This window comes from Oncorhynchus clarkii, chromosome 29 (assembly GCF_045791955.1).
Source record: "Oncorhynchus clarkii lewisi isolate Uvic-CL-2024 chromosome 29, UVic_Ocla_1.0, whole genome shotgun sequence".
In the NCBI taxonomy this organism is placed as follows: domain Eukaryota; kingdom Metazoa; phylum Chordata; class Actinopteri; order Salmoniformes; family Salmonidae; genus Oncorhynchus; species Oncorhynchus clarkii.
This window is the reverse complement of record NC_092175.1, coordinates 16,908,106-16,922,208: the sequence shown is the minus strand read 5'-3', so window position 1 is coordinate 16,922,208 and position 14,103 is coordinate 16,908,106. Positions and strand designations below refer to the sequence as shown.

General features: G+C 45.5%; 1 protein-coding gene across 1 annotated transcript in view; it reads left to right on the top strand.

Moving 5' to 3' along the window:
• Positions 1–14,103, top strand: part of LOC139387846 (sarcoplasmic/endoplasmic reticulum calcium ATPase 2) — a 48,310-nt gene extending 34,207 nt beyond the window's left edge. Inside the window, exons 6-21 of the mRNA XM_071134126.1 lie at positions 1,888–1,968; positions 4,440–4,525; positions 4,825–5,122; positions 5,191–5,357; positions 7,387–7,475; positions 7,591–7,693; positions 7,882–8,013; positions 8,246–8,365; positions 9,359–9,577; positions 10,775–11,110; positions 11,292–11,512; positions 11,734–11,936; positions 12,047–12,132; positions 12,213–12,346; positions 12,517–12,634; positions 12,789–14,103. Of these exons, the coding sequence (XP_070990227.1) occupies positions 1,888–1,968; positions 4,440–4,525; positions 4,825–5,122; positions 5,191–5,357; positions 7,387–7,475; positions 7,591–7,693; positions 7,882–8,013; positions 8,246–8,365; positions 9,359–9,577; positions 10,775–11,110; positions 11,292–11,512; positions 11,734–11,936; positions 12,047–12,132; positions 12,213–12,346; positions 12,517–12,634; positions 12,789–13,064 (2,669 nt within the window). The 3' untranslated portion in view covers positions 13,065–14,103. The remainder of the gene's footprint in view (positions 1–1,887; positions 1,969–4,439; positions 4,526–4,824; positions 5,123–5,190; positions 5,358–7,386; positions 7,476–7,590; positions 7,694–7,881; positions 8,014–8,245; positions 8,366–9,358; positions 9,578–10,774; positions 11,111–11,291; positions 11,513–11,733; positions 11,937–12,046; positions 12,133–12,212; positions 12,347–12,516; positions 12,635–12,788) is intronic.

The window sequence follows — 14,103 nt, the reverse complement described above, 5'->3', positions numbered from 1 at the left end:
TTGAGCTACCCTCATCTCACACCTCCCAATCATCCTTCAATCTCGTCGTTACCAACTCTAGGCTTCAAACTAGATCAGAGCTGTGGCCAGACTTTTATCAGAATGTTTGGAGGGTTAAATCTAGAAAATAAGTAGCTGCTTCTCTTGCCTAGTTCCATAAGGCCCATAGCAGAGACTCCTGCCCAGCAGCGTTCACATCTAAACCCCAACTACTGCACTGTAGAACTGATCAAAATGATTTTCCTTTTTTTGGATGTGTGTTTTGCATAGGGCAGTCCCTGACACACAAACCTTGGTTGACCGAAAGTTGTCTTCTTTCGAACCCCCCCCCCAAAAATAAATGTTTTTCCAATCAACTATATGCTTTCCTGATGCTGTAAGTGAACTGTTTGAAATAAGACACAAATGACTTCGGAGCCAGAGATCAAGATAATCAGAAGAAAACTTAACCTGACCATCCTCCTCCCGTTCCTGCTGGCTTTTTCAAATTCTGCCTTTACTCTCCTGAAGATGTCGGTAATGGGCTACACGAGGAGTCCGCAACCTTTCTCATGTGGAATGCAGATTTATCTTACCATTTCTACCCACCTGTGTGCCAGTGCTGGTTTTCATATGCACATTTTCGTGGAACATTACCGCTCCAAACTAAAGAAATACCTAACTTGACAAATGGTATTAAATAATCTTGTTTCTGCTCTGCAAACAATGTGTCCACTCTGAAAATGAACTTTAAAAGACTGGAATAATAAAATATTGAATGCATTAACAGAAATTGCCCTAACTAAACAAACATTGTAGATTTAGGAATTAATGGTAAATGTACTACTGGTGATGTATGTAAAGGAGAATTGATCGACCCTACTAATCAAGGCAAACAATTCACACTGATGTCGTGAAACAATGAATGTGCACAAATTGTCAGGAGAGCACATTCTGGAGAGAAGTGCTTTATTGCCACACTCCCCTTGTGCCATCCATGCGGCCTCCAACGGATTAGTTCACTGAGATGACCTCGATTCAGATGGTTGTCTTGTGTGCCATAAAAATAATATACATATTTGCTACTGCTTGACAAAAATGAAATCTTGGTCGACCAACAGCCCATCGACCAGTTGACTAATTGGGCTCAGCCCTAGTTTTGCATGTCGTACAGTAGGCCTTCCCTATCTACAGTCTTCGTCTATATGAAGTAGTTGGACAAAATACACAGTAAAACTACATTATCTTCTATATGTAAATTGTATAATCTTTTGTCTGTAATGTATTTTTCGTTGTCTGACCCCAGTGAGACTAGCTGTTGCCATTGGCGTCAGCTAATGGGGATCCTAATAAATCATATCAAATGAAACCTCATTTGGAAATCCCTGTGTTCTTTCAGGCTGACGGCAGGATACACTGTTACCTTCTCAGCCGTAACTAATAAATGTCAAGAGCCTTGAATAGCATCTTGTTCCTGCCCCATTTCAGTGGTGCAAAGAATTATTTGGTAATGGGAGATTTACATTTTATCAAAGCCCTGTTTTAGTGGAAAGAATGAGCTGCCTTCTATTTCAGTCCCCCGCCCGTCCAGTGGAACGTTAATCTTTTTTGACAGATTGCTTTATCTGAGCTGTTATCCAGCAAATATGTTTGTTTTGATGTCATTAGTCTACATTCTGCATGTATTAGTGAGCCAGTGGTTTCGTGTGTGCATCTCTGTGTGGGGAGAATTGGACATTACCTGTGAACGTCATTAGTTTTTACTCTTTCACATTAAATAACTTGTTTTATAAAGCCGTAATCCATTTACAGAAGGTATCCTCATCAGTATAATCAACTCAAAGACATGTTTTTAAAAAGTCTCTAGTTGTACTGAATGGTTTCTCCCTCCATTGTTTTTCTCCACAGTTGGCGACAAAGTTCCTGCAGATATTCGACTGACCTCTATCAAATCCACAACCCTGAGGGTGGACCAGTCAATTCTGACAGGTGAGTCATACTTTTCAATCTTCGTCTTTGCCATTGCTCTTGCAGCCAGAAAAGCATTGCAAGAATGAAATGTGTAGAGCTTTTTTGTGTAGAGCTTGTATGTAGTTGGGTTATATGGGCTGATGAAGAGCTCCAGGTTGAGTCACCAATTGAGGATGTTGGCGTTGATTATTTTCTGCAGATTTTGTGGAAAATCATTCACGTGAGATGGTAAGGACTAAGAGGTTGCAACCTTGCATGATGTTAAAGCACCAAGGACCACGCCCTCTCATGCAATGCCATGCCAATTGGCCACATGGTGGTGTTGTAACAAGCGATTGAAAATACTAACCTTTTAAAGCTCACGCCCCTCAACCTGTTTGAGCTAGAGTACTGAAATTCGGTATAAAGGTCCCTCTCCTCACAAGGACCCATAAGTTCTGCCATTTTAAATTTTGTTTAAAATACTTATTAAAACGCTACTCTGGCACCTAATGACCAATCTGCACAAAACTTGGTACGTGGCGTCTATGGACCAAGCATTCACAAATGAAATTTTTCCAGGATATCATCTCAAACAACATGACTAATAAACATTCATGTTGGCGTGGTCTGTCACATAAAGGAACTCTGACACAGATATTCATTTTACATTTTAGTCATTTAGCAGATGCTCTTATCCAAAGCATCCAAAACATTGTTGTACTGGTCCCCCATGGGAGTTGAACCCACAGCCCTGGTGTTGCAAGCACCATGCTCTATCAACTGAGCCACATGGGACCCATCGTATTGTAACAAATCCTGGTACACATGTTCCATACTCTGTCGAGACTTAACATATCGCTGCACATATCGACCACACAGTGTCGCTATAACGGGCATATTTTTATCTCAATCTGTTTGACTCAGTGATGACATTTGGCACACACTCAGCCATTTTGAGTCTTCTCTATAAAGAATGGGTCAGTTTAGCCTCATGGTGACTATGTTGGACAGGAAATATCAGTCATGCAGGCTGTGGCCATGTTTGAGCATGAGTCTTGGAAAATATTGTTGGAAGATGTTCGTCCTACATATGCTATATACCTATTTTGGTGCTGAGCGGTTCTGTAGTAAACAAATTTTGAAAATGGTCCAAATTACATCAAAATAATTTCGCATGATCAGTTGGTGTTTGAGTTCTGATATTTGGCAAGCGTTGTAAACGGTACAGAAGTAGCTCGTCCCAGGGCAATATGTGCAATTTTTCCTGATGGTGGCACAGTGGGCCACAGCTGCTTGCAGCTACAATACATGGCCCCTGCCCTGTCAGTAGAAATCCATATATTAGAGCCTAATTAATTTATTTCTATTGACTGATTTTAATATGAACTGTAACTCAGTAAAATCTCAATTGTCACATGTTGGTTTTATTTTTGTAAAGTGTAAACTATTTTCACACTACATGGCACACTACAAAAGTATGTAGACACACCTTCAAATTAGTGGATTTGGCTATTTTGGCCACACGTTGCTGACATGTGTAAATTCTAGCACACAGCCAATGTAGAATGTACTGAAGAGCTCAGTAACTTTCAACGTGACACCGTCATAGGATGCCACCTTTCCAACAAGTCAGTTTGTAAAGTGTCTGCCCTGCTAGAGCTGCCACGGTCAACTCTACGAGCTGTTATTGTGAAGTGGAAACATCTAGGTGCAGCAATAGAACTGTTCGTCGGGAGCTTCATGAAATGGTTTCCATGGCAGTGCAGTCGCACACAAGCCTAAGATCACCATGCGCATTGCTAAGTGTCGGCTGGAGTGGTGTAAAACTTGCTGCCATTGGACTCTGTAGCAGTGGAAACAAGTTCTCTGGAGTGATGAATCACGCTTCCCCGTCTGACAGTCTGACCATTGGCACAAAGCGAGGTCCATACAAAAATGGTTTCTCGGCCTGTGTGGAAGAACTTCACTGATCAGAGCCCTGACCTCAACCCCATCGAACACATTTGGGATGAATTGGAATGCTGACTGTGAGTGAGCCAGGCCTAATCGCCCAACATCAGTGCCCGACCTCACTAATGCCCTTGTGGCTGAATGGAAGCAAGTCCCTGCAGCAATGTTCCCAAGTCTAGTGGAAAGCCTTCACCGAAGAGTGGAGGCTGTTATAGCATCAAAGGGGGGACAAACTCTATATTAATGCCCATGACGTGCAGGTGTCCACACTCCTTTGGAGTTTGTGGTATTTCAGCTGCTTCCCCCCCCATTCATGGCTATAATCTGTGAAAAGCAGTGCAACGCTTGCTGAGCTGATTACCCACTAGGCCTTGCTTTCCCCTGCAATGCAGATTCAGGAGTGTGAAAGTCTTTTTTGCATGCAGCGTTTTGTAATTGGCAGCCATGCTCAGTCAGCTGTGAAGTTAACACAGCCGTCAACCTGTTACCTCATTGCTCTGTGTAAGGGCTGCGTTTGATCCCCCCTCTTCCTCATCCCTCTCTTTGTCCTTCTGCAGGAGAGTCTGTCTCTGTGATCAAGCACACTGACCCGGTGCCTGATCCCCGGGCTGTCAACCAGGACAAGAAGAACATGCTCTTCTGTGTGAGTCTTTTAGAAAACCTTGAAATACCTCTCTCCCCCTTCCCCTTTCATCTTCTCTTGCCTCTTCATTACATGATCCTCTTTCTCTTTTAGCAAACCCAAGACTTTTATAATCTCCTCCGTTCCCTCTATCATCTCCTTTACATGTTCCTCTCTGGGATTTTGATGGTTGGCCTCTTATCCTTAACCCCTTGTCCGCTCCTCCCTCACTTGTTCATGTCCCAATGTGTATTTGAGGTAATTACATCCCTCAGCAGTGTACACCTGAAGTTTCACCACCTCTCCTTTCTCCTCCACAGGGCACCAACATAGCAGCGGGTAAGGCGGTGGGCGTGGTGGTGGCCACGGGCGTCAACACTGAGATCGGGAAGATCCGAGACGAGATGGCGGCCACAGAGCAGGAGCGCACGCCGCTGCAACAGAAGCTGGATGAGTTCGGGGAGCAGCTGTCCAAGGTCATCTCCCTGATCTGCATCGCTGTGTGGCTCATCAACATTGGCCACTTCAACGACCCCGTCCACGGAGGCTCCTGGATCCGCGGCGCCGTCTACTACTTCAAGATCGCTGTGGCACTGGCCGTGGCCGCCATCCCAGAGGGTAAGAGATACATTGGGCTCCAGCGTTGTTAGTATGTCTAACTCCCCTCTTATTTCTCTCTTTACCAGGGCTGCCCGCTGTCATCACCACTTGCCTGGCTCTGGGAACCCGCCGCATGGCCAAGAAGAATGCCATCGTCCGCAGCCTGCCCTCTGTGGAGACCCTGGGCTGCACCTCGGTCATCTGCTCGGACAAGACCGGTACCCTCACCACCAACCAGATGTCTGTCTGCAGGGTGAGTCCCTATCCGCAGAGCACCGTGGAGGAGATGGATGGTGGGGGGAGTAGGGGCGGTTGATAAGTATTATGGTTACGTCTGACTCTCAGGGTCATATTCCGATGATTAAAACTAACATTACCGTAGTATTGAAATATATCAATCATTCTAGCTGTGTGCTACTGCCTAGTCACTATATGAAACAAATCTCCTGCTGCTCAATGTGAAAGCCGTGATTAAAAACACCACCTAACACCTGGCCTCCTAGGACAAGCTTTCTGCACTAGCAGGTAGGGGTCCAGCTGAGGTAAACAGAGCCTACAGCAGCCTCTTCCACACTTTAACCTCTCTAAATTCTTCTTTACTCATCTTTTACTTTATGTAGCTGTAAACCTGCGTATGGAGAAGGCCATGTTCTTGCCAACCATGAACAATCATTCAGTGAAAACATTGACACTGATTTGGCATCATCCCTGGAAATAAATCAGTCTTGACAGCATCTGCTGACAGTGTGGATTTATCCCCAGGGTGTTGTCGAGGTTGAAGGGCAACACTTTATAATGAAGGATTCATTTATTTGCAAGCACGGTTTAAATGAGATTGGAAAGAGGAGGCTATGAAATTCCGCTGTTCCCGTATTCATTGAATTCTACCCTATTAGATTGATTAAATCCATCTGCCGAACTGTGTACCTTCCTGCCCCCACCTTGTGTGACTCATCGCTAGTCTGAGGGCAGTGAAAAGACCGTAATGCATTATCACCCCTCCCTCGGTCCCCCAGCCTGTTTCCCCAATGGTCTCCTCTGCTGCTATTCTCTTCCACTACATCACTCCTGCCCTCTCTTCTCACGTTTAAATCCCTATTTCTTATGTTCTTCATCCTTCTACCTCCACTCCTCTCTCCCCCTGTCTCTCATGCAGTATTATGATCTTTATGCAGTAGTGTTGCATAACTGACCCTGTGTTTTAGATCTGTCCTTCTCCCATCTAACATAGTAGGGTGATGCAGTTCTTGTAATTCGGGGGGGGGAGGGTTTGAAGCAACATCTTGTTTACGTTGTCTAATTGTTTTCCAATGCAAAGGTTCCTAGCATAATGTACGTTTGAACTATTCCTGTACCAATACTGCAATTTGGCTGCTGTGTGAGAAGGGTCGCTCTAAAATTAGCTGGCTGGAGTAGAGGAATGTTAATTTATTCTGTGATTTTGGTAAAGCATTCCTGATGTCACAGCTCTTTGAAGTCTGTACTGTGCCTCAGGAGAGAAGGGGAAAGAACACGGTTCATCCTATAATTTAGATATTTCTCTCCGTCTCTCATCCTGCCTCGATTCTCTGCAGAGCAGACGCCTGGGAGATTAGTCTCACTCAGTGTGTGCGTATCTCTCTGTTGCATGCCAGCTGTGGAGGAGGCAGGCTTGCCCTCTTACTCACGCTCTGTTTTGTCTCACGCACATGCTCCCTCTCTCTCTCTCTCCCTTCGTTTGTTTTTTCTCACTGCTCTTTCTCTCCTCTCACCCTGTCCCTGTCTGCTTTCTCTCCTCTCACCCTGTCCCTGTCTGCTTTCTCTTCCCTGTTTCTCCTCCTTGCTGGTTTGTCTGTTTTTGTTCCTTATGGAGAACTAATGTCCTGCTCCGCCGTCACATTGTGTGGGCTACCATTCATTTACATAGCAACGACATCCACGCTTTCATCCCAGCACGGATGTAAATTGGTTACCCTTGTCTACCCTGCAGTGAAAACACCTCTTCAAGAGACCTACAGCTGCCAGTGTAAAGTGTGCTTAATCCTTAGTGGTTTTATTCCCAGGCGCAGTAGAATTGATTTCATTCATTTGCCTAAGGCTATTATGGTTTGTCAGTGCTCTACTTGTATTGCAGGTGCCTGCTGCACCCTACTGGGTAGGCTGCTACTACTGCATGTAGATCAACCCACTCTTCAGTGTCCGGTTGATTCAAGGGATCTAGAGAACTACTGGTTGTGTACGTCCAGAACTGTTGCTGTGTGACTTGTAACCTGACAGATTCTCTCCCTGTGTTTGTGTTCTAGATGTTCATTATTGACCAGGCAGAGGGCAATAGCTGCTCCCTAAAGGAGTTCACCATCACTGGCTCCACATACGCCCCTGAGGGACAAGTGTGAGTAATTAGTGTACACACACATCAATGAAACATGTTGTGTAGTCTCGTTGTCAATACAACCTACCTCAGCTCACTGTTCCCCCCTTTTCATGGCTGTTGTCTTTTATTCCAGGTACCATGATGGTAAACCAGTCAAGTCCTCCCAGTATGATGGATTAGTGGAGTTGGCCTCTATCTGTGCCCTGTGTAACGACTCCTCCCTGGATTACAATGAGGTTTGTGTCCTTTACAAACTTCACTGTTAGGTTCCTGCTGGTTGAAAAGTCCCGGTCACACAAATCAGTGGTGGATTTACTGGTTTGAATATCAGTAGTCTTCACTATTCTTTTGTGGATATACAAGTAAACTGTTTTTTTTAGTTCATCGCTACAATCTTGCTAATAAGTGTGTGCTTTCTCCTCAGACCAAAGGTGTGTATGAGAAGGTGGGCGAGGCCACAGAGACTGCCCTCACCTGTCTGGTGGAGAAGATGAACGTGTTCGACACCAACGTCAAGGGCCTGTCCAAGATCGAGAGAGCCAACGCCTGCAACTCTGTAAGCTACTGTTTGCTACTCTCTCAATCCCAACATGTTCCTCATGTGAAGTATTATACAACTGAGTGTTGGTCCCAAATGTTACCATATTCCCTTTATTGTGCACTGCTTTTGACCTGAGCCCTATGGGCTCTGCTCGTCAAAAGTAGGGCACTATATAGGGAATAGGGTCCACACACACACACACACACACAAGTTAAGGATGTGTTGGTGTTTCCTCTGTGTGGTACAGGTGATCAAGCAGCTGATGAAGAAGGAGTTCACCCTGGAATTCTCCAGAGACAGGAAGTCCATGTCTGTGTACTGCACCCCCAACAAGGCCCGCTCCTCCATCGGCAAGATGTTCGTCAAGGTAACGATGAGCCACCCACAGTATAGCTTGGATAGTAGACCACGTGGACACCTGAGAAATTCCCTACATGGTGCACAACCTTTTGAATAGGGCACTATATAGGGTGCCATTTGGGATGCCACTTCATAATAACTATGATATATTATAGGATCTGTTTCTGTACCAGATTACTTTAGTATTGTTTATTTAAACAATAAGGCCCAAGAGATGTGTGGTATATGGCCAATATACCACGGCTAAGAGTGCCTGGACACAGCCCTTAGCCGTGGTATATTGGTCATATACCACAAACCCCCAATGTTCCTTATTGCTGTTATTAACTAGTTACCAACATAAATGGAACAGTAAACTATTTTTGCATCATACCTGTGGTATATTGTTTGATATACACATGGTTGAAATGCTATTTCAGCCAATCAGCATCCATGACCGAATCTACCTGGTGTATAATGAAGCAATAAGGCTCGAGCGGGGGAGTGGTATATGGCCAATATATCACGGCTAAGGGCTGTTCTTGGGCACGACGCAACGCCTCGATACTGCCCTTAGCCGTGGAATATTGGCAATATACCACAAACACCCGAGGTGCCTTATGAACTGGTTACAAACGTAATTAGAGCAGTAAAAATACAGAGCAGTAAAAATACATGTTTTGTCATACCAGGCTCTGTTCAAAAAAGCCAAATCACAAGGCCAGGCTGCGTGGTATACAGTCTGATATCCTATGCACTGAAGAGGTGTCAAGATGTGTAAATGAGATGGAGCTGCCTTTGGAAAAACTCGTGGGTTTGACAACCGACGGAGCACCTGCGATGTGTGGACACAGGAGCGGACTGGTGGCGAAGATACGGGAAAACAGCTTTCAGCCAGTCAGCATTCAGGTCTCGAACTACCCGGGTTATAATTGTAGTTTAATCTGCAGTATGCAGTAAATGAGCTGAGGCTGATGCTTTATTTCCTCTGGTTTGACTTCCTCTCGCTCTCTCTTTCCAGGGAGCCCCAGAGGGAGTGATTGACAGGTGCACTCACATCCGTGTGGGAGGAAAAAAGGTGCCATTGACCCCGGGCATCAAGGACAAGGTGTTGTCAGTGATCAGGGAGTACGGGACGGGGCGTGACACCCTGCGCTGCCTGGCTTTGGCTACAAAGGACAACCCCGTCGCCAAAGAGGACATGGTGCTGGAAGACTCAAACCGCTTCATAGAATACGAGGTGAGAATGGAGGGAGAGAAGGGGTCTTGAATGAAGTGGGTGACAGGAATAGCAGGGCACTTATTCAGAGAAGTGATTTTAAGACTAGCCTAGTCCGTAGGCCTATATGAAGTGGCGTCAATTAACTTCTTTAAAATGAATCCTCTTTACAAGGGGTGTAGAGCCTAACTGGCTTATATAAGCAGTGAGTGATTTTCAAGTTTGGGGAAGATCATTTTCACCATTAAACTGCACCTTTTTAATAACATTATATGCATAATTTGCTGTCACTTTTGATAATGGAAAATTTTGTTTGTAACCTACCATCTCCACATTGCTGCGCTTAAGCAGAGCTCATGCCCTTTGAAGTAACTTTTTTTCAAATCATCGTTAGTTTTTAGAATTTTTTTTACCAGGTAAGTTGACTGAACACCTTCTCATTTACAGTAACGACCTGGGGATGAATTAGCCAATTGTAAACGGGGGATTATTAGGTGACAGTAATGGTTTGAGGGCCAGATTGGGGAATTTGGCCAGGACACCAGGGTTAACACAAGTGTCATGGGATCTTTAATGACCACAGAGTCAGGATACCCATTTAATGTCTCCTCCGAAAGACAGCACCCTACACAGGGCAGTGTCCCCAATCACTACCCTGGGGTATTGGGATATTTTTTAAACCAGAGGAGAGTGCCTCCTACTGGCCCTCCAACACCACTTCCAGCAGCATCTGGTCTCCCATCCAGGACCAACCCTGCTTAGCTTCAGAAGTAAGCCAGATGTGGTATGCAGGGTGGTACGCTGCTGGCCTATTAGTCAAGTCATGCAGCCTTACAATGTATTAAAAATATAATCATATAGCCCAATGTTTGGAGAACTAGAGTTACATGAATAACTCTAAATTAAGCATATAGAGTACCTATTTCTTTGTTAAACACTCAACACAGAATAGGTGCATGTGTACACTCCCTCAAATCGTTTGGAGAATATATCCTTTCTATTTTATTCAGCTTTGTTCAATTGTATTCTTCATACTATAAAATGCCACAGAATCCTAAGCAAATCTTGTCTACTAAATTAACTAGTGTAGCCCACAGCCATTTGATGAGGCTGCAAAGTAATCATAGGTGTATATTTCAGAAATGTATATTTTTGGTGTGAGTGAGCCAAAGCCAGGACTCTAGTCTGGTCTGACTGTCCCGCCGTGTCTCTCCCCAGACGGACCTGACGTTCGTGGGCTGCGTGGGCATGCTGGACCCCCCCAGGGCTGAGGTGGCTGCCTCCATCAAGCTGTGCCGCCTGGCTGGCATCCGCGTCATCATGATCACCGGTGACAACAAAGGCACGGCCGTGGCCATCTGCCGCCGCATCGGCATCTTCAGCGACCACGACGACGTCTCATCCATGGCCTTCACCGGCCGCGAGTTTGACGACCTATCGCCGGCGGCCCAGCGAGACGCTGTGGTGAATGCCCGCTGCTTCGCCCGCGTGGAGCCATCCCACAAGTCCAAGATTGTGGAGTTCCTGCAGTCCATGGATGAGATCACAGCCATGGTGAGACATTGTCCACCTGAGACCTTCCTCATCTGTTTGTACTGAATCTCCACACGTTGTGGTTCGAACTTCATGATTGATCAGCCCTCGGCATGTAATGTAAACTCCCCTCAATCCACTGTGATTAGTCTAAACGGTTGATTAGATGGTTAACCATGCCCTGTCCTTTCTCCATGGCCAGACTGGTGATGGAGTGAATGACGCCCCTGCTCTGAAGAAGGCAGAGATCGGCATCGCCATGGGTTCAGGCACGGCTGTAGCGAAGTCGGCCTCTGAGATGGTCCTGGCCGATGACAACTTCTCCACCATCGTGGCAGCTGTGGAGGAAGGCAGGGCCATCTACAACAACATGAAGCAGTTCATCCGCTACCTCATCTCTTCCAATGTGGGAGAGGTCGTCTGGTGAGGATCCCGACTTGGTCTCAAATGGCTCCCCATTTCCATTTGAAGGGCACTACTTTTGACCCAATAGGGAGGTCGTCAATAGTAGTGCACTATATAGGGAATAAGGTATAATTTGTGACGCACCCAGCATCTCCTCTCTTCAGCGGGGTAATCGAAAAACGATCCTCAGTGCTACGGTAACAAGCCTCCATGTAAATATTTTTCCATAATTCCTACAGCATCTTCCTGACCGCTGCTCTAGGCTTTCCCGAGGCTCTGATCCCTGTCCAGCTGCTGTGGGTCAACCTGGTGACGGACGGCCTCCCTGCCACAGCCCTGGGCTTCAATCCCCCCGACCTGGACATCATGAACAAGGTCCCCCGCAATGCCCGTGAGCCCCTCATCTCTGGATGGCTCTTCTTCAGATACCTCGCCATTGGATGTGAGTGGGTCTCTATAGAACAACACAGAAATATCCTGTCATTGATTTTTGTGTTTAGGCTGTTGTGTGTATTCAGATAGACATGTGACTCCTGTGCTCTACCTCTTCAGGCTATGTGGGTGCGGCAACAGTTGGGGCTGCTGCCTGGTGGTTCGTTGCTGCTGCGGACGGACCCAGGATCACCTTTTACCAACTGGTAGGATGCCGATACAACACACACACACACACACACACACAGTTACTCTTAGCTTAGCTGCTTTTCTCCTCTGCCCACAGAGCCATTTCCTGCAGTGTGGTCCTGAGAACCCGGAGTTTGAGGGTTTGGAGTGTGAGCTGTTTGAGTCCCCCTACCCTATGACCATGGCCCTGTCTGTGCTTGTCACTATCGAGATGTGCAACGCCCTCAACAGGTCAGACTATGCCACTACATCTTTCACATTCCCTGTCTTATTTCACTATTGCTTTAGGCTTGTCACTAGTGGTATAATGTTGTGAGATTCATCTGGTGTACATGGTGAAATGATGGGGAAATGGGTGTTCAGCCTGTGACTTAACCCAGTTTTTTCTTTCTCTCCCTCAGTGTGTCAGAGAACCAGTCCCTGCTGCGTATGCCCCCTTGGGAGAACATGTGGCTGCTGGGAGCCATCTGCCTCTCCATGTCCCTGCATTTTCTCATCCTCTATGTGGAGCCCCTGCCGGTGAGGTTACATGCACCAGTAATAGTCCTGAGGCTACCAGAAGTGCTTTCTAGAACAAGATATTATAATGCTAGTGTAATAGATTGGATGGGTGGAGAAACTGTGAAAGCAGGAGAGGTTATCCTGCTCGCTCATGTTATCCTCTCTTCTACAGATCATCTTCCAGATCACCCCTCTGAACCTGACCCAGTGGCTGATGGTGCTGAAGCTCTCCCTGCCCGTCCTCCTGCTGGACGAGGTCCTAAAGTTAGCAGCCAGGAACTACATGGAGAACTACCCTGGTAAAGAGCTGGAGAAGCCCAGCAGCAAATGCTGCTCCCTGTTTGCATGCATGGAGGGCATCTCCTGGCCCTTTGTGGCCCTCACCCTCCCGCTGCTGCTGTGGATTTACAGCACCGACACTAACATGGCAGACATGTTCTGGTCCTGACTGACTTGAGCACAACCCTCTTCCTCCTGTGTGTGCGTAGCTAGAGTGAGTGTGTTTGTGTAGACTTAGTGTGTGCCTGTGTGCCTGCCGAGCATGCACGAGGACACAAACTAAACAAATAATATAAAAATGTAACAAAGTCCTGTTGAGTGTCAGTTGACCATTATGCCCATAGCTGTGGACTTTTTGCTGGTTCGAACGGAAGAAAAGAAACTTGTCAGTTTTTATTGTTCATATTGCCTTTTTAAATGTGTATTTTTTTAATGATTTGGGACTGTAATTTTGTCTCATTTCACTACAGTAGAAATAATACATTCCTATTTTCCGCTTCCCTTTTCATGAGTATACAAATGAGATATTTAAAAGCAGTCCATTGACCTGTACAGAGATTTAACACTATTGTATGCAACTGTTTTTGTTCATCACTTTGTGTAAACGATGGACAAGTCCCAGTTGGCAGGAGATGGGTGTGATGAGTTTGTGGAGTGATTGTATGCATTGCTGAAAACAAAAGTTTCCTGAAAAATGAAAGCTGCATGTTCTTTGACCTAGCATGAAATGTATGTTTCTTTCACTTACAATTTAGTCACGTCTCCCCGCATCAATGTAAAAATGACCATGGATTTGTTTATTTTTAAACTGAACTCTTTGATTTTGAAAAGCCAGTATTTCTGCACTAGGCAGAGCACAGCTACCTCAATATGATCAATTTAGCTCATTTCTAGATGTTTTTACATACTTGGCTTTAGTGTCTATTCAACATTTAGTCAATATAGTTATGAAGCCTGAGGTGCGCCCCTATTTCCTTGTGTAGAAAACCAACTTGACAAAAACCGATTGGCCTTCCCTCTAACTTGTTTTAAAGGATGTAAATGTTGCCGTCTCTGTGGGACATGGGTTGGTTCAAAGGAGAGCAAAGGCTACGAAACATTTGATTTAAATGCAGCTTTTCCAATTGACTACTCAAACCATGAACTTCCAACAATTATTTTTATTTTTTATTTCTACTTAAAACAAATACATTCATGAACCCTTTGAA